The sequence below is a fragment of the Antechinus flavipes genome, chromosome 3, assembly GCF_016432865.1.
Source record: "Antechinus flavipes isolate AdamAnt ecotype Samford, QLD, Australia chromosome 3, AdamAnt_v2, whole genome shotgun sequence".
Taxonomy (NCBI): Eukaryota; Metazoa; Chordata; class Mammalia; order Dasyuromorphia; family Dasyuridae; genus Antechinus; species Antechinus flavipes.
Window position 1 is genome coordinate 624318647 of NC_067400.1, and position 24065 is coordinate 624342711.

The 24065-nt window shown below is 62.5% G+C and overlaps 2 protein-coding genes across 6 annotated transcripts; one reads left to right on the forward strand and one right to left on the reverse strand.

Moving 5' to 3' along the window:
* The first annotated feature begins 1870 nt into the window (after nt 1-1870).
* Nucleotides 1871-4627, forward strand: HRC (histidine rich calcium binding protein). Its single transcript, XM_051989786.1, has 6 exons — nt 1871-3230; nt 3305-3372; nt 3483-3551; nt 3640-3694; nt 4387-4423; nt 4515-4627. The coding sequence occupies exons 1-6, from the start codon at nt 2024-2026 to the stop codon at nt 4549-4551; spliced, it is 1473 nt and encodes a 490-aa protein (XP_051845746.1). The 5' UTR covers nt 1871-2023; the 3' UTR covers nt 4552-4627.
* A 150-nt stretch (nt 4628-4777) lies between these two features.
* Nucleotides 4778-23304, reverse strand: PPFIA3 (PTPRF interacting protein alpha 3). Of its 5 annotated transcripts, none has more exons than XM_051989757.1 (30): nt 23045-23303; nt 20659-20964; nt 19708-19809; nt 19444-19608; nt 19071-19145; nt 18859-18936; nt 18248-18463; nt 17533-17679; nt 17278-17412; nt 17097-17180; nt 16762-16893; nt 15587-15649; nt 15220-15299; nt 14692-14839; nt 14236-14456; nt 13859-14105; nt 12838-12980; nt 11895-12025; nt 11680-11776; nt 11392-11473; nt 10640-10840; nt 8551-8613; nt 8382-8408; nt 7514-7689; nt 7145-7242; nt 6671-6846; nt 6498-6566; nt 6235-6406; nt 5771-5827; nt 4778-5677 (listed from the first exon to the last, which is right to left on the reverse strand). In XM_051989757.1, the coding sequence occupies exons 2-30, from the start codon at nt 20908-20910 to the stop codon at nt 5649-5651; spliced, it is 3666 nt and encodes a 1221-aa protein (XP_051845717.1). In that variant the 5' UTR covers nt 20911-20964; nt 23045-23303; the 3' UTR covers nt 4778-5648. The 5 variants fall into 5 exon arrangements, with proteins under 5 accessions (XP_051845717.1, XP_051845721.1, XP_051845720.1 ...); XM_051989761.1 differs by having other exon boundaries at nt 4778-5615; nt 5755-5827; nt 23045-23302; XM_051989760.1 differs by having other exon boundaries at nt 5755-5827; nt 23045-23302.
* Nucleotides 23305-24065: the final 761 nt, after the last annotated feature.

Here is a 24065-nt window from a genome sequence, read left to right on the forward strand (position 1 = left end):
GAGGGAGGGGTGCACCTGTAGCCCCGAGAGGGAAGGGGCGCTGCAGGAGGGGGCCCCGGGAGGGAGGGGGCGCTGCACCGTCTCACCCCGGGAGGGAGGGGCGCTCGTCTCTGCCCCGGCGGGAGGGAGGGGGCGCTGCAGGAGGGGGCCCCGGGAGGGAGAGGGCGCTGCACGAGGGGGCCCCGGGAGGGAGGGGGCGCTGCACGAGGTGGCCCCGGGAAGGAGAGGGCGCTGCAGGAGGTAGTCGCGGAAGGGAGAGGGCGCTGCACGAGGTGGCCCCAGGAGGGAGGGAGGGGTGCACCTGTGGCTCCGGGAGGGAAGTAGCGCTGCACGAGGTGGCCCCGGGAGGGAGGGGGTGCTGCACAAGGGGGCCCCGGGAGGGAGAGGGCGCTGCACGAGGTAGTCCCAGAAGGGAGGGGGCGCTGCAGGAGGTGGCCCCAGGAGGGAGGGAGGGGCGTATCTGTGGCCCCGAGAGGGAAAGAGCGCTGCACGAGGTGGCCCCGGGAAGGAGGGAGGGGTGCACCTGTGGCTCCGGGAGGGAAGTAGCGCTGCACGAGGTGGCCCCAGGAGGGAGGGAGGGGCACACCTGTGGCCCTGAGAGGGAAGGAGCGCTGCACGAGGTGGCCCCGGGAGGGAGGGAGGAGCCCACATCTGTGCCTAGGAGGGACGAGCACATGGCTGAGATGCCCCAACAAACCAATGGACCAGAGAAATCCTGAAAAGGATGGTCTGGCCCCAGAGAGAGAGAGAGACCTGGGAGACGCACAGCTGGCATCTCTGAGGGTGGGGGGAAGGGTGGGGAGGCACAGAGACGCAGAGACTGAGGAGCGGGCACAGAGATGCTGAGCAGCGGAGGGAGACAGGGAGGCCACAGAAAGCAGTCCCACGCACTCCCAAAGTCCTGTCTCCTGGGCCTCAGTTTCCCTCCTGGTCCAGTGAGACTGTTGGGCTCCGACACGGGAGCCATGCCCCTGACTGGCTCTGGGCGCCACGGACCAGAGGGACAGCCTTCTGAAGTGCCCGGGGTGCCCGGCACTGTGCCACGGGCTGGCTCCTTAAGCTCCGTGACCCGGGTATAAAGGCACCAAAAACTCAGCTGAAAAGCAAACGTTTGCCGCTTCCAAATCAGAGAAATGCCTTTAACGGGACCCACACGTACTTGCACTGTTTATTGGTAGGAAAGCCCGCTGGCGTCCCATAGGCCCCGGGCCTCCATTTTGGCTGGGAGAATTAGATCCCGGCGAAGAGCCGCTCCCTCTCCCTGTTACCGACTTGTCGCCGCCACGTTCCGAGCCCACGGGGCGCCCAGGGTTTTAGGGGCTCTGCCGGACACATTCTCTGCCTGGGAGGCTCCTCGGAGCCATGGAGAAGGACCATGGCGGCCCCCAGGAGGGCGCCTCGGAGGGCAGGGCCGGGAAATGGCCCGGCGTCCTGGCTGCAGAGACACCAGTTGTCTCAGAGAGTACAGAAGGAGCCGCAGACGGAGGCCGGGCGGCCGCGCCGGGAAGGGAACAGCTGAGGCCTGTAACCAGAGCCCGCTCACCTGCCCCGGCCTTGCTCTGCGGGTATTTTTAACCCATGCCCACGGCGGGCTCCTGGCTGCAGAGCACAAGGGGCCGAGGGTGTCTGAGCCCACTCCTGCGGCCTCCTCCCCACCCCCAGCTTGGGCTCTGACCTGGGCGGGACCGGGCCACCGGCCTGGGCGGGTGTCCCCCTTGGTGCCAGAGACGCCCCCTGCCTGAACCCCCCGGGGAGGCCGGCCCGAGGCCCAGGCAGGGAATGGGCAGGGAGGGGAGGGGAGGGCAGGCGGCCGCAGGCCAGGCCCAGAATAGACACTGCCTCCGAGGTAAAATTAGCCCAATGAGAGGGTGGGGGCTGAGACTAGCCCCCTGCGGCTGAGCTCAGAGGGCACCGGGACCTGCAGGAGACAGCCACGGGAAGGCCACCGGTCCCCGAGCCCCAGTCGCAGGAGGGTCGGAGGGAGAGAGCACCCCCGCGGAGAGCGGGAGCCCGGGCTGACCTCATGGGGCCCCTTCGGCCAGGCCTCGGCTGCGTCCTGCTCCTCCTGCTGCTGTCCGCCTCCCGGGCCCCCGCCGGGCTCTCCGCAGCCCAGGCCCTGAGCCCCCCGGGAGGGCCTGAGCATGGAAGCCTGCCCCACCACGCGGTGCCCGGGCCCGGGGACCCCGGGGAGGACGACGGCTCCTCGGCAGAGTCTGGCCTCTGGGCGGCCCGGCGCGAGCACAGCCACCCCGAGGACAAGCCTGTGGACCACGGGCACTGGGGTGGAGAAGAGGAGGAGGACGATTCCCGGGAGCAGAGGCCCGGGAGCCGGGAGGCCGAGGGCGACCGGAGCGCCTCAGAGGAGCGGGAGGACGAGGAGCCCGACTCCACAGAGCTCGGCCGCCAGGCTTTTGGGGACCCGGGGCCCGAGGAGCGAGAAGCAGCGTGGGGCCCCCCGGTGAGCCCCAGGGATGACTCCATGGAAGAGGAGCCCCTTAGTCCAGTCTCTGCCAAGTACCCAGGGGAGGAGGAGGAAGAGGAGGAGGAAGACTCTGTCCCTGAGCCCAGCCACTGGGGAAGTCCCGGGGGCAGCAGAGGGCCCCAAGGGCAGGAGGAGGAGGGGGAGGAGGAAGGGGAGGAGGAGGAGGAGGAGGCCGCTCACTGGAGGGGACCCCAGAGTCCAGCAGAGTCAGAAGAGGAGGCTGGGCCCACGGACAGCGAGGAGGAGCCCACAAGAGGAGACAGCAGCACCTTTGCTGATCAGGACCAGGCACTGCCAGGCCTTCAGGAGGAGGAGGAGAAGGAGAAGGAGGAGGAGGAGGAAGAGCACTGGGGAGGCCTGAGGCTCCGAGCCCAAGAGGAGGAGGAGGAGGAGGAGGAAGAGGAGGAAGAGCACTGGCGAGGCCTGAGGCTCCGAGCCCAAGAGGAGGAGGAGGAGGAGGAGGAGCAGCCCTGGGGAGGCCTGAGTCTCAGAGCCCAGGAGGAGGAGGAGGAGGAGGAAGAAGGCCATGAGAGAAGCCGGCTGGAGACTGAGCAGTTGGAAGTCTCCGCTGTGGAGGAGCCCCTGAGGGCCGAGGTCCCCCGTGAGGACCAAGGAGAGGAAGCTGAGGCTGGTGCCCCCGAGGCCAGAGACAGCTGGGAAGAAGAGGGCAGCAGGGCCCCCGGAGAGGAGAGCCTGGAAGAGCACAGCGAGGAGCAGGAGGAGCAGGAGGAGGAGGCCCGAGGCCAGGGTGAGTGATGGAGCGGCGGGCCGGGGGAGAGCGGGGAGCGGGAGGACGCGCCCATCTGTGCCACCTTTTCACAGGCCCGAAGGAGGACGAGGAAGAGGAGTACCAGCCAGGCTCCCTGTGCCACTACTGCGGCTTCTGCAAGGTGCCCGAGGGGGGCGGGGCGAGGGGCCCAGGCCGGGCGCCGCAGAAGCGTCTGCCTGCGCTCGGCGTCTCTGGCATCCCTCGCCTCTGACCACCCCTCCCTCTCCTCAGAGATGTACTGAGTGCGAGTCCTGCCGCTGCGACGAGGAAAACATGGGAGAGCACTGCGATCACTGCAAGGTCAGAGGCGCCCCGCCCCCCGCCCCGCCCCCCGCCCGCCCATTGGCGCCGGCTCCTCTCACAGCCTGTCTGTGTCTGTCCCCACCAGCACTGCCAGTTTTGCTATCTCTGCCCTCTGCTCTGCGAGACCGTCTGTGCCCCTGGTGAGCAAGGGCACTGGGGCTGGGGCTGCCCTGGGGGCGGGGCCCGGAGGCTTCTGAAGCCGAGGGAGGAGCCTCGTGGGGGGCGGGATTGACCTGGAGGCGGGGCCTGGGGGACTCGTAAAGATCGAGGGAGGAGTCTTCTGGGAGTGGGGCTGCCCTGAGGGCGGGGTCGAAAGGTCTGAAATTCGAGGGAGAAGTCTCCGGGAGATGGGTCCAGAAGCTTCTGAAATCGAGACAGGAGCCTCCTGAGGGCGGGATGGACCTGGAGGTGGGGCCTAGAGGACTTGTAAAGATCCAGGGAGCCGCCTTCTGGGGGTGGGGGCGGGAGGCCTCCTAAAATCTAAGGGAGGAGCCTCCTGGGGCGGGGCTGGAATTCCCAAAAGGCGGGGCCAGACGACCTAAAAAAAAAACCCTAAGGAACTTTGTGGGGGCGGGACCAGGAGTCTTCCTTATGAGCTAGGAAGGAGCTTCCTAGGGGCGTGGCTATACTGGAGGCGAGGCCAAAAGGCCGGTGGGGGGGGGAGCCTGTCCGGGAGGCGGGGCCAGCCATGGGCTTCTCCGGGAACCTCCTTGGGGCAAGGGCTTTTGGAGGGGGGGGAGGGGGGAGAGACAGTCCAGGAGGTTCGTGGGAGGAGCTTTCCTAGGGTTGGAGCCAGAGGCGTCCAGATGTTCACCCCGCCTGTTGCCCTTAGGAGGCTATGTGGACCACTTCTCATCCAACCTGTTTCAGTAAGTCATAGTGTGGCTCGGACTGTGTATGTGGGGGTGGGTGGCGGAGAGCAGGGACCAACCCTTACCTCCCTCTAATCCTCCCCTACAGGGCCCTGGCCGAGATGGTGGAAACCCCAGAACCGTGATGAAATTTTGGACAAACCGCAACCCCCACTCCTGGCTCCACCCGCTTATTTATTTTGAATAAACCCGATCCTTGCAGGAGCGTGCAAGAGATTTCTGGGATTCTGGGCTGGGAGGATCATCTGGGCCCCCCACCCCCAAACCCCGACCCGGGGAAGGGGTGCCTGGATCCTTGAGGGGAAGGAGCAAACCCAGAGATCCCTACGAAATAAATGAGCGGAGGCGGGCTCTTTGAAAGTTTTCTTTCACCAAGATCACTGACATCTGAGGTGGGGCAGTTGGGAGGGGGTCCACCCCCTGCCCAGCCCTTGCCCCGGCGGATTCTCCCATGCAAAAAAAATAATAATAATAAACAAACGAAACGAAACAAAAAAACCCAGAACAGAACGGAAAAAAAAAAAAAAAAGAAAACAAACAAAAACGGAGCCCGCAGGGAAGACCGGGAACGGGGCAGGGAGGAGACACCTGGGTTCCTTCCCTCCCTTCATCCCAATTCCCGGAATAAAGGGTTATGGAGAGGGAAGGACGAGATCCAGGGAACGCGAGACACACGGACGGGGAAAGGGGCCCCCAAACCCCACCCCAAAGATGCCTGCCTGGATAATCGAGACCGAGGTGTCCCAGATAATCAGAGAAAAGGAGGCTTCCACATTCCCCTTCCCCTTCCCCCAAGGAAGGAGAAGAGGGAAGAGAAGAGGGGGCGGGGCCTGTAGCAGCGAGTCCCCCGCGGTGGGGCGCCCGGGAGGACTGGGGCCCCAGGGTCTGAGGGGAGAGGGAGGAGAGTGGAAAGGAAGGAGCGGGGTCGGGCCACTCCCCGCCCCCAGCATGCGGCCCCCGAGGAGGCGGGGTTGCGTCCCCTCCCCCCTCGCTGGAAACAAATAAATTACAAAGTAGCAAAAGGGAGGAGGAAGATTCCAAACTGCCCCCTCCCTTTCCGAAATCCAGTTCACTTGGATTGGCCAGAGGCTGAGACGCCTCTCCCTCCCGGTCTGTACAAAATGGTTCAGTCCAGAGAGCCCCTCTAGTCTCTCCAAACCCGGTCCTTTCCGAGGGCGAGTCCATTCTCCTGAAGGGGGGAGCAGGACCGACCTTTATCCCCCTACTGAGGCTTCTCCTGGGCACGCCCACCTGTACCGAAGGAGGGGGGAGGGCGGGTCAGGAAGCTCGGAAAGCCTTGGCTCCGGGACTCCCGAAGGCACCCTCACCTGGCTGAGCACTAACAGGAGTAAGTCCGAACGGAGACCCCGCCATCTGCCCGCGGACTCCCAGAAGGAGGGCCTAGAATTGAGGCAGGGGACAAGATTAGAAGGAGCGAGCCAGTCGGTTTGATTCATTCTTACTGCGCCCCGCCCCTTCCCTTCCCACTTGGCAACTTTATTAAGCAATCGCTGTAAGCTAGAACCTGCGGGACATCCCACGAGCACAGAGCTTAGGAGAGCTGGGTGCCCTCCCCTCCATTTTTCTTGAGAAGCTAGTAAGAAAAAACTATTTAAAAATAGCTCCCGGCATTCTATTTGCCCAGAATTTTTCGCCCCACAGCATGGATTTACCCAAAGCATTTCCCCGACCCCACCCAGGGGGGAGGCTCCCCGGAATACGCCCGCTTTTCTACAAGGAGATTTTCGAAACCCGGGAAATGCCGGGGTGACTCATCTCCGCCCTCTCGGGAGGCATAGGGAACGCACCGTCGGGCTGCAGCTTGCGCAGGGGGAGGCCCGGCGAGCCCAGGGCTCCGGCTGCCGCCGAACGGAAGTTGGGCGGCAGCATCTCGGCCGAGTCCGGGCTGACCCCGCGCAAGTCCTTCTCCCGGAACATCTTCCGCCACGACGGGGATCGGCTGAAAGACTTGGCGCTGTCCTGCGGAAGACACGCTGGCTGCAGCAGGGGCGGCCCAGGCAGTGGCCGCTCCTTGCCCCCCAGCCCCCCGGCGCCAAGCCGGCGCCCCTACCTCGTCCAGCCTCCGGTCAGTGCCCATGGAGATGAGGTTGCCAAACTCCTTCTCGAGCAGCTGCCGGGCCTGCGGAAGGAGCGTCGCGCGGTGAGCGGGAGGCGGGCGGGCAGCCTTCGGGCCGGCCACGTGCCCGTCCGCACCCCCTCCCGCCCAGAGGGCAGCCGCCCGACCTGCGCGTTCTGCGTCGGGATCTGCAGCAGCAGCGCCAAGTCCGAGCAGTCGAAGGTCTCGTCCAGGGCTAGCAGCGCCCCGTGCACGCCGCTCTCGGACAAGTTTCCGGCAAACTCCTTCAGCCCCAGGCCTGACACCCAGCCCATCACCCGCTCATTCGACCACACCATCACGTCTGAGGAGGGAGAGGGCCTTTAACGCCAACCCCAAGGCAGCCCTCTCAGCCCCTGGGCGTGGGGGGGGGGGGGAGGGAAGACAATGATCGCTGACTCCTGGGGGGAAACAGAGCCTCGAATGCCAACATCAACTCCACGGCCCCTACCCAGCTGGTGGAACGACATCATGGGGAGGGTGGGAAGGAACCCCGGAATGCTGAGCGTGGTGCTCCTCCTCGCGCCTCGCCCTTACTCAGCCCACATCTTTGAGGGAGGGGGCCTGAGACCTGAACTCCAACCCCAGCCCCCCAGCCGCACCTCTCACGTGACTCTGACTCTCCTCTCGCCTTCGTTCCAAGTCTTTCCGGTCATAGTTGAGCCTCTTCAAACACATAATCCCGTAGTGGAGACTCACTCTGGGGGAGGGGGGCGGGGGGGGGGGTTAGGATAAGGAGAGTAGTCAGGTCATGACTGGGGGAGGAGCCAAGGCACAACTCTTTCCATTGGTCACTGTACCCCCCCACGGGTGGGACTTACAGGAGGCTGCTCCCATTGGACATTGCATTCCCACACACTTTTCCCGCGCTGATTTCCCACTGGTCACTGCCCCCCCATGGGCGGGATTTCCCAGGAGCTAGTTTCCATTGGTCACTGTCTCCCCAGGGGCACGCCTAGGCCGGCCCCCACCTGTGGAAGCTGTCTACCATCTTGAGCTGGCCCCGAAGTTCTTTCTTGTTGAGATGGTCGAGCATGCGTGCATCTACTAAGGATTCCATGAAGTAGCTGCGGTACTGGGGCAGCCCCAGGCTGGGCAGCCAGTCGTTTCCCACCCATTCGTGGTTCATGTCGCCGTAGGCCAGGATCTGGGGCCGTGGGGGAGTGGGGGAGTGGGACAAGCTCAGGAATAAGGATGAGATATTGAGACGTCCAACATCTCCCCCTCTCCTGCAATGGGACCTTCCAAGATCTCCCCCCTCTCAGGCAATGGAAAGGTCCTAATAATAATAGAACTGTCCACTGACTCCCCCATCAGCAGAATGGGATGGTCCAATTGGTCTAAAATCTCCCTCACTTCTTCCCTCACCACTTCCAAAACTCGTACTCCAGAAAAAAAATAATAATAAAATAAAAAGGCAGGCTGAGTCTCAGTCTCGAAAGAACCAAGGATCGCTATCGAGAGAATGAACTAATCCATTCCGATTGTCCTCGTCATCTTTCCAACATTGGAGAACCCTGACAATGGTTCCTCCCAGCGCTTCTTCCCCCTCCACCCGCGATGATAATGGAACATTCCAGAGCTCAGGCACCATGCAACCCGCGGTGAAATGACCCAGAATGAGCCTTCCCCTCCCTCGGAGATAATGGAACTTTCCTCGGCGCAGTAACACAGGCAACGCAGGCGCACATAGATTCTGATGACTATGGTTCAGTCCAGAGCGCTTCTCCCTCCCCCCCTCCCCAGCCCACGATGATAATGGAACGGCTCAGGCAGGGGCAGGAGCGGGGAGGAGGTGGAGGAGCCATGCAGTCCGCGCGCAGGCGCAGACGGGATCACCTGCTCCCAGCTGATTTCCTTGGGCTCCTGGAGCGCGCGGGGAGGGGCAAAAGAAGGGGAGGGGGCGGGTTACGGCGCAGAAGGGACCGGGATGGAGACTGCTCTCCTCCTCCCTCTCCTCCTCCCCCTCCCCTTGTCCCCGCCCTCCCTCTCTCCTGGGTGGACTCACCGGCTTAGTGGCTGCTGTGAGCGACTCCATCTCTTCGTGGGTCATCCAGACGTTGCCGGTGCACTGCGGGAGAGGGCGGCACTGAGCGCGCGGGCCACGGAGCGCTCGCGCCCAGAGGAGCCCCCGCGAGGTCCCGCAGCTCACCCTTTTCTGCCTCTCCCAGTGCCCCGGGGACCCGGGGCCCTCTGGCTCTCTGCTTCTGTCTGCTGGCCCCCGGGGGGCCCCAGGATTCCGAGCGGGACCAAACCCCTCACTTTACAAACTCAGGTGCAGGGAGATACAAGGCGGCAGAGCCCGAGCGGGGTCGGCTGCCTTTCGGGCAGTGGTCAGGAAGTCCTGAGTTCAAATCCAGCCTTAACCGCTTTACAGCTGTGTGACCCAGGGAAAAACCTGACCTCTCTGCCTCAGTTTCCTCAACTGTACAATGAAATAACACCAGCGCCCACCTTCCAGGCTGTTGTCAGCATCAGCTGAGACCATATTTAGAAAAGATGTCTAATTTTGAAAGGGAAGGATTACACCATCCCTGGAGGGAATGAGGCGACTATCCCAAGGATCCCTGAATTCACTTCTCTGTCTGTGGGTGGGTTTCTCTGTCCCGTGTCCCTCTGTGTGTTTTTGTCTCTGTTCCTCTTTCTGTCTCTCCCTCTTGTCTCTGTCTCCTTTTCTCTCCCTCTGTGTCTCTCTCCTCTTTTGCTCTTCTCTCTGTCTCTCTTCCCCCATCTCTTTTCCGTACTTTGTTTCTCTCTGTTCTCTCTGTGTCTGCCTGTCTCTGTCTCTCTCTGTGTATCTCCATCCCCCCCCCCCCCGTCTCTTTTCCTCTCCTGTTTCTGTATCTGTCTTTGTCCTCTCTCTCCCTCCCTCTCTTTCTCTCTCTCCTCTTTCTCTCTGTCTCTCCCTCTCTGTCTCTTCCCACCTGTCTCTTTTCCTCTCCTTTCTGTTTCTTTGTCCCCTCTTTCTCTCTCTCACCTGCTGTGTCTCCCTCTGTCTCTCTCTCTTCCCTCCCTCTGTGTCTTTTCCTCTCCTTTATTTCTGTTTCTGTCTCTTTTCATCTTCTCTGTGTCGCTGTCCTCTTCTCCCTCTCTTTATTTTTCTGTTTGCCTGTATCCATCTGTCTCTCTCTTCCTTACTCACCTTTTTTCTTCTCCTTTCTTTGTCTCTGTCTCTCTGTCCTTTCTGCCTGTCTCTTTTTCTGCCTGTCTCTCTGTATTTTTTTTCCTATCTATCACTTTTTCTATTTCTCTCTTTGAGCCTTTGTCCTCCTCTCTCTCTGTCTTTGTGTCTGTCCTCTCTGTCTCCATCTCTCTGTCTTGTGTTTCTCTGTCTCTATCTCTTTCTGTATCTTTCTGTCCTCTGTATTTATCTCTGTGTCTCTCTGTTTCTCTGTCCTGTCTCTCACTCTGTTCCTGTCTCTGTGTCTCTCTTTGTTTTCCTCACTCTGTCTCTGTCTCTCTGTGTGTTCTGTCTCCATCTCTCTGTCTTTGTGTCTCTCTTTCTGTTTCTCTCTGTCTCTCTGTCCTTTCTGCCTGTCTCTCTGTATTTTTTTTCCTATCTATCACTGTCTTTTTCTATTTCTCTCTTTGAGCCTTTGTCCTCCTCTCTCTCTGTCTTTGTGTCTCTCTCTCTGTTTCTCTCTGTCTCTGTCCTGTCTCTCACTCTGTTCCTGTCTCTGTGTCTCTCTTTGTTTTCCTCACTCTGTCTCTGTCTCTGTGTATTCTGTCTCCATCTCTCTATCTTTGTGTCTCTCTCTCTCTGTTTCTCTCTGTCTCTGTCCTATCTCTCACTCTGTTCCTGTCTCTGTGTCTCTCTTTGTTTTCCTCACTCTGTCTCTCTGTGTGTTCTGTCTCCATCTCTCTGTCTTTGTGTCTCTCTTTGTCTTTCTCTGTCTCTGTGTGTCCTCCTTTCTCTGTCTCTCTCCTCCCACCTCTGGCTCTATTTTTGTCTCTCCCCCTCCTTTTCCAAGTCTGGGTGTGCCCAGTTCTGAGGGGACCAGGGCTGAGGGCTGAGCGTGAGGAGCTCCTGGAGAGCTCCTCTTCTGCGGGAGGAAGGGCAGGTGAGAGGGGCCCTGTGGGCACGAAGGCCGGCTCACCGTTCTGGAGGAGGCTGGCGCAGAGGGCGAGGTGAGGGACACCATCTCTTGGATGGCGAGTCGGAGCTTGAGCCGGTGCAGGGGGTTGCTGATGCCAATCTCCCGCTGGATTTCCGTGTCAGACAGATTGGCCATGATGGCCCCACTCTTCACGTTGGCTCGGCAGGCGGCCACGTACCAGGCTGGCATCCCTACCCACAACTACCCCCCGTGGAGAAACAGAAGGAGCCGAGAGAGACAGAGAGGCGGGGACCAGAAATGGGGGGGGGGAGACACAAAATCAGGGACGAGAGACCGAAAAGAAGGAAACCAGAAATAGACAAGAGGGAGACCCAAGGATGGGGGGGCCCCGCCACACACACACAGCAGGGAGCAGGAGAGCCAGAGACAAGAGGACAGAAAGATGGACAGGAAACGGGGACGGGCGGAGGTAGAGTTAAGCGTGAGAGAGCAGAGGTGCGGACAAGGAGGGAGGTGGAGGTGGGGGGAAGAGAGGGAGAAGTTCAGTGGCCAGTTTCCGGGCCCTCTCCACCTCCCTCTCCTGCCGCTAGAATGTCAGCTTCTCGAGGGCAGTCACTGTCTCTCCTTTGAGTTTGCATGGCCAAGCACACACACTTAGGAAACACCAATCAGTGCTAACTGATTAATACAATAATGTTACTATAGTATAGAAATATCATAATGTGATAATAACACTCGTGGCTGTATTTCCAGGGTTTCCTGATCTGGGGGAGGGGGTGGGGGGGCAATACCTCCAACCAGGAGACAACTGTTGGTCCGTCCCAGGCAGCAAAGGGCAGGCCCTGTCGACAGGCTTCCTCCAAGAGCTCATGCCTAAGGGAGGGGTTCAAGGATACAGGAAGAGAAGCCCTCCTTTCATCTCCCCTGCTGCCCCAGCCTTGGTCCTGCTCCCATCAGTGAGGCAGCCTGAGGGCTCGCACCCTCAGGAGCTGCTCCTTTCCCACCCAGAGTCCCATTGGACCGGGGGGGTGTCTAGTTAGAGCCTTCTTCCCCCCAGCCCCAGCGCAAGCCCTGCTCACTTCCTCTTGTTCCTCCGGTCCTTATCTCCAGGAGGCCCCGTGAGCTTTGATAGCCCCAGAGGGTCAGCAGGGGACATCTCATCCGAGGGCGTTCCAGCTGGGGGGAAGAGAAAAAGGGGGAGCAGGAAAGGCTTGGACCCCCTTCCCTAGGAAACTGCTCCCCTCTCCCCCCATACCTTCCCAAGAAAAGCTCTCAGAGGAGTCTCTGGACCTACCCAGGGAGGGCCCATCTCTTCCTGGTGGGCCTCCCAGGCGGCCCTTCTCCTTCTTGCCAAACAGGCGACCAATGGAAGACTTGATACTCTTCTTCTTGGGGGCTTTATGAAGGGGGTCTGGGGCCCCCTCACTGGGAAGGGGAGAAAGAGGTATGATGAGTGCAGCCTTAGCCCAGCCTCCTTCCCCCCAAATAAAAAGCAGCCACGGTGGGAGGGTTCCAGTCTCGCCTTTGCCATGAATTTGAGAGGAACTTCAAGAAAATCCTTGCACCTCTCCCAAGCTCGGTTTGCATTACTGTAAAATGGGTGTTTGTTCTAGTTCTCAACAGTTCCTCCAGGTCTCCTATTCTGGGATGGGCCCAGCTCTGCTCTGACCCTCTGGATAGTCTCTACGTCCCTGCCCTCCCTGGATCAGTTTTCTTCCTTGCAAAATGAGAGAAGCCTGGGGGGAGGAGCGGGGTGCTCTGAATGACCCATGAATCTGACTTCTAACCCTCTGATCCTGGGACCCTGAGGCTGAGGCTTTAACGGGGTTTCTGGCTAAATGTCTCAGCCCAAGCCCCCACGCTCCCGCTCAGGTCTCCGTCCACAGGAGGTGCCCCCTCAGGATGGTGAATGAAACGGTAAATGAATCACTTCTATGAGCGTTATCCTGGAGAGGAGCACGAGCCCTGCCTGCCGCTGTTAGCTCTTCCTACCCATGGCTCACTGGGGGACTGAATATGTTCTTGTCCTTCAGGACTCAGTTTCCCCCTTTTCAAAAGTGTGTCCTGACATCCCCAGAATTCCCCCGGGTTCTGAGCTTCTGAATCCTAGCAGGGGAGCCAGATCACGTTCAGCTGAATCACTTCCAGCTCTATCATTGATGAGGAGGGGAGGGGAGGGAATAGGGCTCAGCTACCTGCCGGAATTACCCCCTTCCCTTGACCCCGGGGCGGCTGACCTGGGTCGTGCAGGGCTCCCGTCCTCCAGAGAGCCCCCGGCCTGCAGAGCTAGAGCCTGGGTCATCCTTTCAAGGCGAGCAGATCTTGGGGTGGGGGGTGGAGTGTCCCCGGGGACCACACCGTCCTCCCTGGGCACATGGTTCTGCAGACAGAGAGGTGGTCTCAGAGCGGGAGCCGGGGACCACCAAGGAGCCTGATTTGCATTTACTGGGTGACCCCTGGCTCTGATGCTCATTTCTCAGATCTGAACATGGTTCATGGGAGCTCTCACTTAAGGGCTTTTAACTCCTTGGCTATTTCCTGGTCCTAGAGCTGCAGGAACCATTTCCCCCCAGTCTGGCCAGATAGTGTCTCACAGGGGGCCTCTTTGAGGGCGTGGGGACCTCCCGACTCTGAGGATCATGGGTGCTTACCCAGAGGGACCATTCCTCTTTGGGACCTAAGATGCTGGGGCTTGCAGAGTCCCCACTGAGAGTCAAACCCCCAGCTTGTGGTGGGCTCTGGGTCTAGCCTGACGACCCCGCACAAGTGACCCCACCTTCTGTCACTACAAGGCTAATCCGTCCCTTTCTTCTAAGGCTCCGGGGAGTGGGAACCCAGGCTTTCTTTGCCTTTCTAGGTCACGTTGTCTTGACTGCAGGCCGGCCACGCGAGGCTCAGCGGGGGAGAGGGCTGCTTTTGGTGGGGCCCCGGGCTTTCCCATTCTTACAGATTTAGGAAATCGGAGTTTGCCATGGGACCCCCGGGTTGGTGACTCCCCCCATCTGGGATACTCCTGACTCGCTGACTCAGAGGGGGAGCCAGGGGCCCATTTCCTGCCAGCCTCACCCACAGGCCCCCTTGGGAAGTGTCAAACTCCAGAGAGCCCCACCTGGGGGCACAACCAGCCTCCCCTGGCTCCAGTGCGGGGCCCTGACTGTGGGTGCAGAGCTCTGGGGTCACCCAGTTTGGAGAGGTCACACTCCAGGGGGCCCCCTGCCGGGCAGGGAATTCTGGGGGCCAAGAGGGCCAGGGACTCACGGGCTTATCTGCCGCGTTGCCGGTGCTGTTGGCTGGGGCTTCCCGGGCAGGACTGGGGGGGGCGGGGCGGGGCGTGGAGTGCCCAGAGCTGGGGGGGGAAGGGCTAGCCAGGGTGGACGTGGTCAGGGAAGGCGGGAGGGAGCAGCTGGCCCGGTAGCGTCCCAGGGAGTCCAGGCCAGAGCCGGATACGCGGCTCTCCAGCTCCTCGGCCCGCTGCTCCGTGGTCTCCTTTTCCTCCTGGATAAGCCTGGAAGAGAGGAGCGTGGGGTCCAGGGTCAGGGCCCAATCCCTCGGGCTTCCCGGAGGCAGTGTGCTGTGGAGAGGGGGAGGGGCTGGGGGAGAAGCAGTAGCCAGACCCCCCCACCCCGGACTCGCACTTGATTTCCTTATTGATGGCCTCGAGCTGCTCCTGCAACATGATGGCCAGGGTCTGCACGTCGGCCTGCCCGCTGGGCGACAGCAGCTCGGGCCCGAACAGGCCCTCGGGCTCATCCTCGTCCGAGCCCTCCAAGTCCGCCTCGAAGGCTCCGGCGCCGGAGCCAGTCCCGGAGCCCGAAGAAGGTTCCCGGCCCGCCACTCGCTCCGCCCATTCTTGAGCCTGAGGGAAAGGGAGCTGTCCGTCATCTCGGGCTCCGCCCCCTCGCTGGCTGGGTGCTGGGCACCCCGTCCCCATCAGCCCAGACTCCCTGTCTAATCCAGGGAAGGAACCTGGGGAATGCGAGGGGCTGAGGGGGGTCAAAGACGGAGGTATCAGAGACGGCCTCGTCTTCCCTTTAGCCCCTCCCCTTGACCGCAAGGGTCTCCTCCTCCAAGCAGCCCCCCGGGGCTCAGACCTTGGCCGGCTCGTCCTTGGTCCCGGGCCAGCGGCCCCCCCTCTTGCCGACCCGGCCTCCGGGGCCGCCATAGGGGTCCAGGTGGGCGCCCGAGGGCAGAGTCGGGGCCTGGGAGTAGCGGAGCTCCAGAGCGCTGCCCGGGAGGGATCTGTGGCGATAAGGGGGAGACCCAGTAAATTAGGACGCTCCTCCGGGCCAGCGGGTGAAAGCGGGCGAGGGCAAGGGCGCTGGCCACGTCCGGAGCACCATCTGGGGCCAGGACCTGAGGCAGCGCGCCCCCGCCTCGGGGTCCCCAGCGGCCTCGAGATTCCCCGGATCCAGATGCTGCCCCCAGTTATCCCTAGCTCCCGGCTGCCCTCGGCATCGCTGATGGGGAAGCTGAAGTCGGGAAGGGAGCGGGGCAGAAGGCGGAAAGGCCCTGAAGGACAGCTGGGGACGGTCCCCGCGGGGACTCAGCTGCCCTTCCCCAGGCCGACCCCTTGGCCCCTTTCACCCCAATCACTGGCCCCGTGAGCGTCCCGGACTCACCTGGAGTAGGAGGAAGGCGGCCGCCCCCGCAGCTGGTCGATCTCCATCTGCATCCTCTCCATCTCCGCCAGGAGCTGCTCCTGAGGGACCGGGAAGGGGACCCGGAGGCGGGGCTCAGCGCGAAGCCCCTTCCCCCGAGCCAGGCCCCACCCCTCTCCTTTCCCCGCCCACCGTTCCATCTCACCTGCCCTCACCCCGCCCCGCCCCTTTCTTAGGCCACGCCTTTTCCTTTGCCCAAGCTTCTTCGACCAACCCAGAGTTCAACCTCCTGGGAACTCTTTGAGGCCCCTCCCATTTCCCCGAGAGCCCCGCCCCATTCCCCTCTCGGCCCCGCCTCTCCCCCTCCAGGCCCCGCCCCTGTTCTCACCTTATTCAGCAGCAGCTCATCCTGAAGTTTCTTCATGCTGGCAATCTCCTCACTCAGCGTGTTCTGGAGGGGGAAAGGTTAACATCTGGGTCTCTGAGCGGGACCACGGCCGGCCGCTTCTTTCGCCCGCCTCTCTGGAGGCGGATCCCCCCTAACGGGGATCTGGAACCCTAGCAGAGTGCCAGCTGGGGACAAGAAGCGGGAGGGTCCGACGGCTCCAAGGGCCTGGGGTATTCTCAGCGGGGAAAGGGTGGGGCAGCACCCCAATCTTCAAGAGAAGAAGACGGCCGACCCCCATAGCCTCCCGTGGGGTCACGGGCTGGAGAAAGTTGGGAGAAGGGGCAGAGAGGACTCCTGGAATAGCAGGGGGAAAGTTCTCTCCCGTGGGAGACTAGATGTGAGTGGGAAAGAGCTGAGTGCCCATGACCGTCTGGAGGGGGTACCCTTCCACTCACGCGCCTTGCCTGGACTTTCCCCTTTACACTCCCCTCCAGTGTGGCTCTCCATCAACCCGCTCCTTTCCCACCTTGCTTATTGCTGTCATTTTCTATTACTTTCCCGAGTGCTGCCTCTCTGACTTGTCTCTCTATCTCTGTGTTTGTCTGCCTCTCTCTCCCTCCCAATCATCTTCCACAGCTTAGAATCAGTCACTTGTCTCACTTTGATGGCTGAACACGTCACTCAGTAAAGTCTGGGGCTTCCGGAGCAAGAAAAAAATTACCTGGCGTTCACATCCCTTCTAAGGCCCATGGGACTTGCTCCCCTGCACGCGCTCGCACGCGCACACACGCACACACGCACACACGCACACACACGCACGACTCGGGCCACGGGGCTTCCTGCCTCTGCCCGGAACGCTTCATCCCCCCCCTCCTTGCCTTTGCATGGCTGCCCCCCCTTGGTGCTCTCACTGGGCCTTCTGGACGCCCTCCTTTCCCTGAAAACCTCACTTGAGGCCTAGCCTTGCACTCGCGGCCTCCTTGATTCCTCCGCGCCCCGCGCCCCGTTCCAGACTTCCGGCCCTCTCCGGCGCCCACGCCGCCTCTCCTCTCCAGGCCGGGGACTGCTCCCCACGTCTCTGCGTGCCTGGCCCTGGGGGCCCCGGGGAAAGGGATCCCGGCCGCAGACGGGTTTCAGGGAGGGGCGGAGTCATGGGAAAGCACGGGGCGAGGCACCTTTTCCTCCAGCGCCCCCATGCGCTCCTTGAGGTGCAGCTGCAGGCGCTCGTTGGACTCGCTCAGCAGCTTGTCCACCGTGTCCGAGAGACGCTTGTTGTGCTCGTCATTCATCTTCTCCCGCTGCCGGGCCTGCAGAAGGGGCAAGAGCGCGGGGCGAGGGTGAGACACGGCTCCGCTCCTCCCCGACCGCCTTCCCTGTCTGCCGGCCCCTCTCCGGTCTGCCGGCCTCCTCCGTCTCCCTCTCCCCCTCCTCCTCTTCCCCGCCGGCCCCTTCGCCAGGCCCCGCTCTCGGGCCTCTCCCGCCAGCCTTGCCCGGAGCCTGGGACACCCACCCGCTGCAGCTCCTGGTTCTTCTCTTCCAGTTGTGCCTCCAGCTGCCTCAGGCGCTCCTCGAAGTTCCCATGGCGCTCCTCGGCCTGCAGTGGGGAGAGGCGGAGGGGTCTGCCCTCGCCCGTCTGGGCCTGGTCTCCGGGGCCCTTCCCGAGATCCCGCCCTCCGGAGCCCCGGCCCCACCTTGCTGAGGGCCGCCACCCTCTGCGCCAGTTGCGCCTCAATCTCGGGCAGCGTTTCCGCCTTCTGCAGCGTCTGCGCCAGCTTCTGCTTGGCGTCCTCCAGCCACTCGGCCAGCTGGCGGCCCTTCTCCTCACTCTGCAAACCGGGGTGCAAGGGCGTTAGAGGGGGCACCCCGGCCTGACCCCCTCCTGGCGGCCCAAGCCCGGCCCCGCCCCCCCAGGTGGGCCCCCCCATGGGCTCCGCCTCCGCCCCCACCTGGCGGTACAGAGACTCCTTGCTGGCTAGCTCATTCTCCAGCTTGTCATTGGCATCGTGGAGGGAGGTGGCTTCCCGCTGGGCACTCAGGTAGCGCTTCTCCAATGTCGTGATCCTCTCTTCCATGTCTTCTCTCTGGGCCAGGGCCTGTGGGCGAGAGGGAGGCTGGGGAAGTGGAGCCCCTTGCCACCCTCCCTTTGGAAGATGCTCCCGGAGGGACAAGACCCGGAAGCAGGGGCTCTCGCAATGGGAAATGCGATCCCGGGCCGGGAAGCAGAAAGAGGCAGGGAGCGCGCATGTATAAACACCTCCTCCGCTCCGCCAAGCGCTTGAGGAGTATCTCATTTCCTCTTCACAACAAAATCCTCGGAGGCAGGGGCTTATTTTGTGGTTGGGGAAACGGAGGCGAACGGGGCTAAGTGACTTGGTCCCACAGCTGGGCTCTGAATCTGGATTTGAACTCCAACCGCATCCGGACCCCGCAGATCCCAGGAAATGGTGCCCCCAGTACTGGATCCCTCACCTACACCATCATGCAAAGTGTGACTCCCCTTCCGCCTCTAGAGGGAGCCAAGAGCGACTACCATGAAGAAGACAGTGGCTTTCTGCTCACCGGGCTGGGGCCTTGGGGCTTCCCCCAGGATCAGGGAGTATCTGAGCTCGGCGCTGGCCGGGGCTTGGGAGGGAGGGACAGGAGGCCGAGGCCGTCACTCACCTCCTTGAGGTCTCGCTGAAGCTTGAGGCCAGCCTCCTCCGCTTTGCCCAGCTCCCGATGGGCCGCCCCCAGCTCTTCCTCCAGCTGCCCCATCTGGCGGCAAAGGGCAGCCAGGCGTTCCCGAAGCTGCCCGGTCTCGGCGCGCTGTCGCTCCAGGGCCTCTTCTAGCTCCACCACCCGGCGGTTGGGCTCCCCCACGAGTCCGTTCACCAGAGACTGTGCCCAGGGAGGACCAAAAGCCGGGTGAAGATGAGAGAGAGAGGAGAAGGTCATTGGGAAGGAGAGACAAGTGGAAGGGGTGGGGGGAGACGGAGGCGAGAGACACAAGAGAAACAGAGCCAGAGTGAGAGAGCCAGAGACACACAGAGGCAGAGGCAGAGACAGAGAGACACGAGACAGAAACTCTGAGAGAGACACCAGATAGGCCCAAGAGAAGGCAGGGAAACTGAAGGGGAGGAGACAGAGCTAAAGATGGGGGGAAAACCTCAGTAGAGATAGGGGAGGCCCCTGGCTGGGTCTCAAAGGGGGCCTGGGGGTCTCTGGGGGGCGATGAGGCCAGTGGGACTGGGGGAAGGGCGCCTCTTACGTGACCTGGCTGACGGAACCCTCACCTGTCCGTCTGATTCTTTCCCCGTTTCGTCCAGTCCGGAACGCCGGCCCCTGGACAGCTGCTCCCTCAGATTTAGGGACTGGAGGAGAGGGGCAGGGGGCAGGGAGTCGCCGTCAGACTGTGGCCACCTCCTCTTTTCCACATCTTCTCCCCGCCCCCCAATCCCGCAGCATCCCTGGCAGAGTGGTCCCATTGCCCCCGCCCCGCCCCCACCTCCTGGCCGCTCAGCTCCAGCTCTTCTTCTAGCACCGCCACCCGCTCCAGGGCCAGTCGGAGCCGCTCGCGCACCTGATTGGGGGAACGGACAGAAGTCAGGCTCCGCCCCCCCTCTGCTCTCCTCCCCTTCCCAGACCCCGGAGCGCGGCTCTCGGGTCCCCATCTTCTCCGCGCCGCCCTTGGCCGGAGTTTCCTAGGCGGGAGGCTGGGCTCCAGCTGTCATTAGCCACGCCCTCTATTCGGCCCCGCCTCATCCCCGTCCTCTGGGAGGAACTCCCTTATCCCTTACCAGCCGTTAGGCCCCGCCCCCACCACCCCCGGGGCCGAGCTCCCCCAGCCCCTCCCCTCGCTCTCCCTGGGGCCCGCCCACCTTCTCGTCCAGCGCCTTGTGATGCTCGAACAGAGATTTGAGGGCCTTGAGCACCTCGACCTCGGAGGAGACGCCCGCTGGGGACTGGGCCTGGCGCTTCACCACGGTCATGCGTAAGGAGCGCTCATGCCGGGACACCAGGCACTCCAGATGCTCCAGCAGCAGCTGAGACACGGGAGGGGCGGGGCGTCAGGCCAGGGCCTCCCCCTCCGAAGGGGAGCCCGGCTGCCCTTCCATCCCGCCCGGGGTGCCCCGCGGCCCTACCCGGGTGTTGTTCCGCTCGGCCTTCAGCTCGGCAATCTCCTCCTCCCGCTCCAGCAGCTGTTCCCGGCACAGGTTCAGCTCCTTGGTGAGGGCGGCGAACTCCTGCCCAGAGCCAGGCCCCACATTCAGTGCCTGGGGTCTGAGGGCCCCTCAGGCCGCCCCCTCCCCGGGCTCCGGCCAAGAGCAGACATCCCACGTGCCCAGCTGGGCCCCAAATGGGCCAGCTTTTCATCCAGCCCATCTACGGCTGCCCGGGGTTGTGGTCTCACCCTGGGACTGGAGCGCCCGCCCCTCCACCCTCGCCCTCCCCCTGTCTTTGGCGGCCCAGTCCCTGCCCTTAGTCCCAGGCCACATTTAGTCCATCTCCCGTTCCTTCTTAACTGTGGCTGGTCCTGGGGATCAGTCCTGGCTGATTTCCCTGCCAAGCCGGGCAGCCCAGCACCCTCTCAGGGCTGTGCTCTGGGGAGCTGCCTCCCTCAGGTCCCACCGCCGAGTGGGTGCCAGAGGCAAGCCTTGAACTCAGAGCCTCCTGACTGAAGCCAGCTCTACCCATCGAGTCAAGTTACTTCTCAGATGCCATTGAAAATAATCCCTGTTTTATCCTCTGATTAGGATGGATCATAGGCTCGGGAGCAAAGGGAGGAGACGTAGATATAATCTGGCTAAACCGCTGGATTTTCAAGCTGAGAAAACCGCCAGAGAAGGGCCTTGGGCTGCGGTTTCCCAGGGAGTCTGTAGATCCAGGACTGGGAACCTTCTCCCTCTGTCAGTTTCCCACTATTCTCTAGGGACTTTCACCCCATGGCCCAACACGATCTGGTGTCAGTTTTTGACAAGTTGGCGGTGCAAGGAGTCCTTGCTTGGGAGTGCCCTCTCCCCTCGGGCTGTCCGCGGCTAGCCAAGACCACAAGGAGTCAGGACCTTGTCCCCGCCCTCCCAGACTTCCCCTACCTGGGGCAAGGCTATGCTGAGCTGCCGTTGCAACGAGTCCTTCTCGTGACCCAGTTCCCGAAGGCGCAGCTGGGCCGTGGCCAGTCCATCCTGGGCCTCCCGAAGGGTCTCCAGGAGGCGCTCCCGCTCTGTGAGCATGGTGACCATGAGCCGCTCCAGTTCGCCGCCTGCTGCCCCTCCTGCCTCGTCGGGGCCCAAGGCTGAGCCCCGCCGGGCATCCTCGCTGATGGTCGGCATCACCTCGCACATCATGGTGGCAGTGCCAGGCCCACCAATGGGGGGCACTGAGGAGGAAGAAGCGGGAAGCTGGAATAAATGCAGAAGGGGGGCTTGGAGGGAGGCACAGAAAGCTTGGGGGCGCCACTGTACCCACGGAGGTCAACACAGTGGATTGATTATGATCGATTACAGTGTAATATGATCAGCTCACAGGATGATCAGACCTGGAGCTCACGGCCTGGATCACGGTCTCAGAGGCTACCTAGTCTGGTCATCTCATTTTCACCAATGAGAAAAGTGATTCCTGGAAATCTGAAGGAACATGCAGGTGGGAAAGTGTCTCTGGGTTCAAAGCCAAGGGCAGAATTTGAACCCAGGCCCTCTCAATCCTGCTCCGATCCTTTCAGGTTCACCCTCCCAGGTATCCAGCTCCCTCAGGGACCCAGTAGGAATGAAGCAAGGGGCGGAACTTCCAGGGAGCTGTGGGTGTGGCCTGGGGAATGAGGTGAGCCTGTCTATCCACCCTGTGGTGGTATCAGGTCAGACGGGTCTGGTTGGAGGGCAGGAGGGTGGAGGAAGCCAAGACTTTCACCCTGTTCTTTCCTCCAGCAGCTCAACCGGTTTGGGGAGTGCCAAGGGCCAGTTCTGCCCCACCTGCCGTTTGGATCCCCACACGCTTGGCTCCCTGAGGAGCTCTGGCCACTAGGGTTTCCGAGAGGGGTGAGGGAAACCCCCCAAGGGGTTGGCAGCTGGGTCTCAGCCAGCTAGATTGGGCTTCTTCCTCATCCCTCTCCATCCAAACACCACCAAGAAGGAGCCTGTAAACACTCCCTTCCGGGGAGTAAACAAGAGCACGGGCCTGAGAAAAGTGGCCAGTCCCAAGAGCGGGGACGTGTGATACTCAGAAGGCCCAGCCCGAGAAGGTTTCGGAGCCTAGAGTCCATAAGGTCGGCCCAGAGACTTGGGACATCTGGGCATCTGGCCTGGGACCCAGCACACAGAACGCATGCAGCCGGGACACATCTGGAACACAGACATAGTAGGGTGCCTAGAACATGACCCGGGACCGGGACCTGGCTAAAACAGCATGCGACTGAGACCAATCCAGAATATGGCACACAGCTGGATCATATAGAAAGCCGAGCATATGGCTAGGGATGAGTCTAGAACACAGAAAGTGGGTGGAACACATTCAAAACATGGACATATATGGCTCAGCCCTTAGGCTCTGCACCCCCCTTCCACACACACAAACAGCCCTTTAAAGCCTTTAGCGAAGGAGAAAGGAAGGCTCCAGTGAGGCCCTAGCCCAGAGAGGTGAACGCTCAGACCCTGGGCACCCGGGGCCGGGCCTCCCTAACATACCAGACCTGAGAAAACCCCTAGTTTCCTGAGAGGGCAAAGGGCTGGGAGGAGGGACGCCTGGGTCCCCGAGGAGACGAGGGATGGAGGCTTTGACTCCTGTCTTCCTGGGGGGTGGGGGTGCAGGTGGCTGCGGTCCAGACCTCTGGGTCCTGGATGGCCCAGAACAAGCCTAGAGACCGGGAGCTTGAAGGAAAGGGGGGACGAGAAGGTCTAGGCAAGCCGGCTTCACCATGGACAGCTCCAAGACTGGGCCTGAGGCCAGAGCCTGTGACCGGCCGGATGATCCCGCCTAAGGGCCTGAGTTGGGGTTCTAGAACGGGGCCGCTGGCCAAAGATGGGCGGAGATGAATGAGGCGGGTGCGGCCCGGGGGGAAGCCAGGACGCATGGGTCCGGGAGAAGGGAAAGATGGAAGTGGGGGAGCGATAGAGCGGGGGCTGGGGGAAGGGACCACTGGCTCGCCGAAAGGGTAGGGGCTGGGGCCCGGATGTCTGGGTCCCTGACGGATTCTGGGGAGTCCAGAATGTCTGGGTCCCTGCGAGGTCCCAGGGAAGCCTGGACGCCCGGGTCCCGGAGGACATTGGGGCAGGTAGGGACGCCTGCCCGGGTCCCTGCGGGATGCTGGGGAGGCCGGGATGTTTGGATCCCTGAAGGATGTCAGGGCGAGAAGGGACGCCCGTCCGGTCCCTGCGGGATGCCGGGACGCCTGGGTCTCCGCGGGACGTCGGGGGGGCCGAGACGCCGGGGTCCCTGCGGGACGTCGCGGGACCAGAACGCCGGGGTCCCCGGGGCTCCGTCTCTTACCTGATCGGGCGGCGGCGCTGGGGCTGCAGCGGGGGCGGGGGTGGCGGGAGCCCCGAGGAGGCCGGGAGGGGCCCCCGCCTTCCTGCCTTCCTGCCTTCCCTCCTTCCCCGGCTCGAGGTCTCGCTGTCTCCCCTCCCTCCTTCCCTCCCTCCCTTCTGCTCTCGCCGTCCGCCCGGCGCTGTCTCTGTGTCTCGAAGTCTCTGTCTCTCTCTGTCTCTGGGTTGCTGTCTCTGTCTTTGGGCCCCGGCTCGGGCTCCCCCCGTGAGGCCGCAGCCGCCCCCTCCCCCGCCCCCCCCGCTCCCCCAAAAATCCAGCAGCCCCCTCCCTGCACTCCCGGGGCCGCGGCCCCTTTAACAGCCGCCTGACGGACGGCGAGTTTGAGCCAATGGGGGGGTGGTACTGGGCCCGGCGCGCCCGAGAGACCCTCCCCTCGGCGGGGCGGGCGGGGGGCGGGGGTAGCGCCGACCAATGAAGGAGTTCGGGGGGCGTGGCCCGACTCGGAGCCCAAGCGATGATGTCACCACCGAGGAGCGCGAGCCCGAGGCTCCCCCAGCCCCTCCCTCGCAGAACTCGGGACCGCGCTGCGGGGGCGGGGGCGAGGAAGGAGGGGAAGTTGCGGGGATTCTCCCACAATGCACTGCGTCCTCCCCTCCCCCCCAACACCGAGCATCTGCTGTCTGGGCGGAGAGTCGAAGGCGCGGGCGTTGATTGGATGCTAGGGGAGACCCAAGGAGGGAGGGGGGTCTCCTCCCACGGAACTGGGATTTCCCACCCCCCAGACCAGAGGCTTCCTCCCTCTGCCTATGGGGTCCCCCTCCTACACAACAGCCAGACCCCTGGCCTCTTCCCTTTCTCCAGGTTTCTTCCCACCTCCAGTCCCTCCCCCTGGTCCTCCGGACTCTCCCCTCGGAGCGCAGCCTCTCCCTCCAACACCCCCTGACCTCCCACCTGGACCTTCCTCCCTGTGCCTATGGCCTCCTAGTGAAGACCTGGGGACCTTTCCCCTCTGGTTCTGCGGCAG

Coding starts and splice junctions, on each gene's coding strand:
- HRC (XM_051989786.1), top strand. CDS start 2,024: ATGGGGCCCCTTCGGCCAGGCCTCGGCTGCGTCCTGCTCCTCCTGCTG. Junction 3,373..3,482: donor ACTACTGCGGCTTCTGCAAG/GTGCCCGAGGGG, acceptor CCCTCTCCTCAG/AGATGTACTGAGTGCGAGTC. Junction 3,695..4,386: donor CGAGACCGTCTGTGCCCCTG/GTGAGCAAGGGC, acceptor TGTTGCCCTTAG/GAGGCTATGTGGACCACTTC.
- PPFIA3 (XM_051989757.1), bottom strand. CDS start 20,910: ATGATGTGCGAGGTGATGCCGACCATCAGCGAGGATGCCCGGCGGGGC. Junction 15,650..16,761: donor TGGGGGCGCTGGAGGAAAAG/GTGCCTCGCCCC, acceptor TTCCCCCTCCAG/AACACGCTGAGTGAGGAGAT. Junction 14,457..14,691: donor CCAAGGACGAGCCGGCCAAG/GTCTGAGCCCCG, acceptor CCTTTCCCTCAG/GCTCAAGAATGGGCGGAGCG.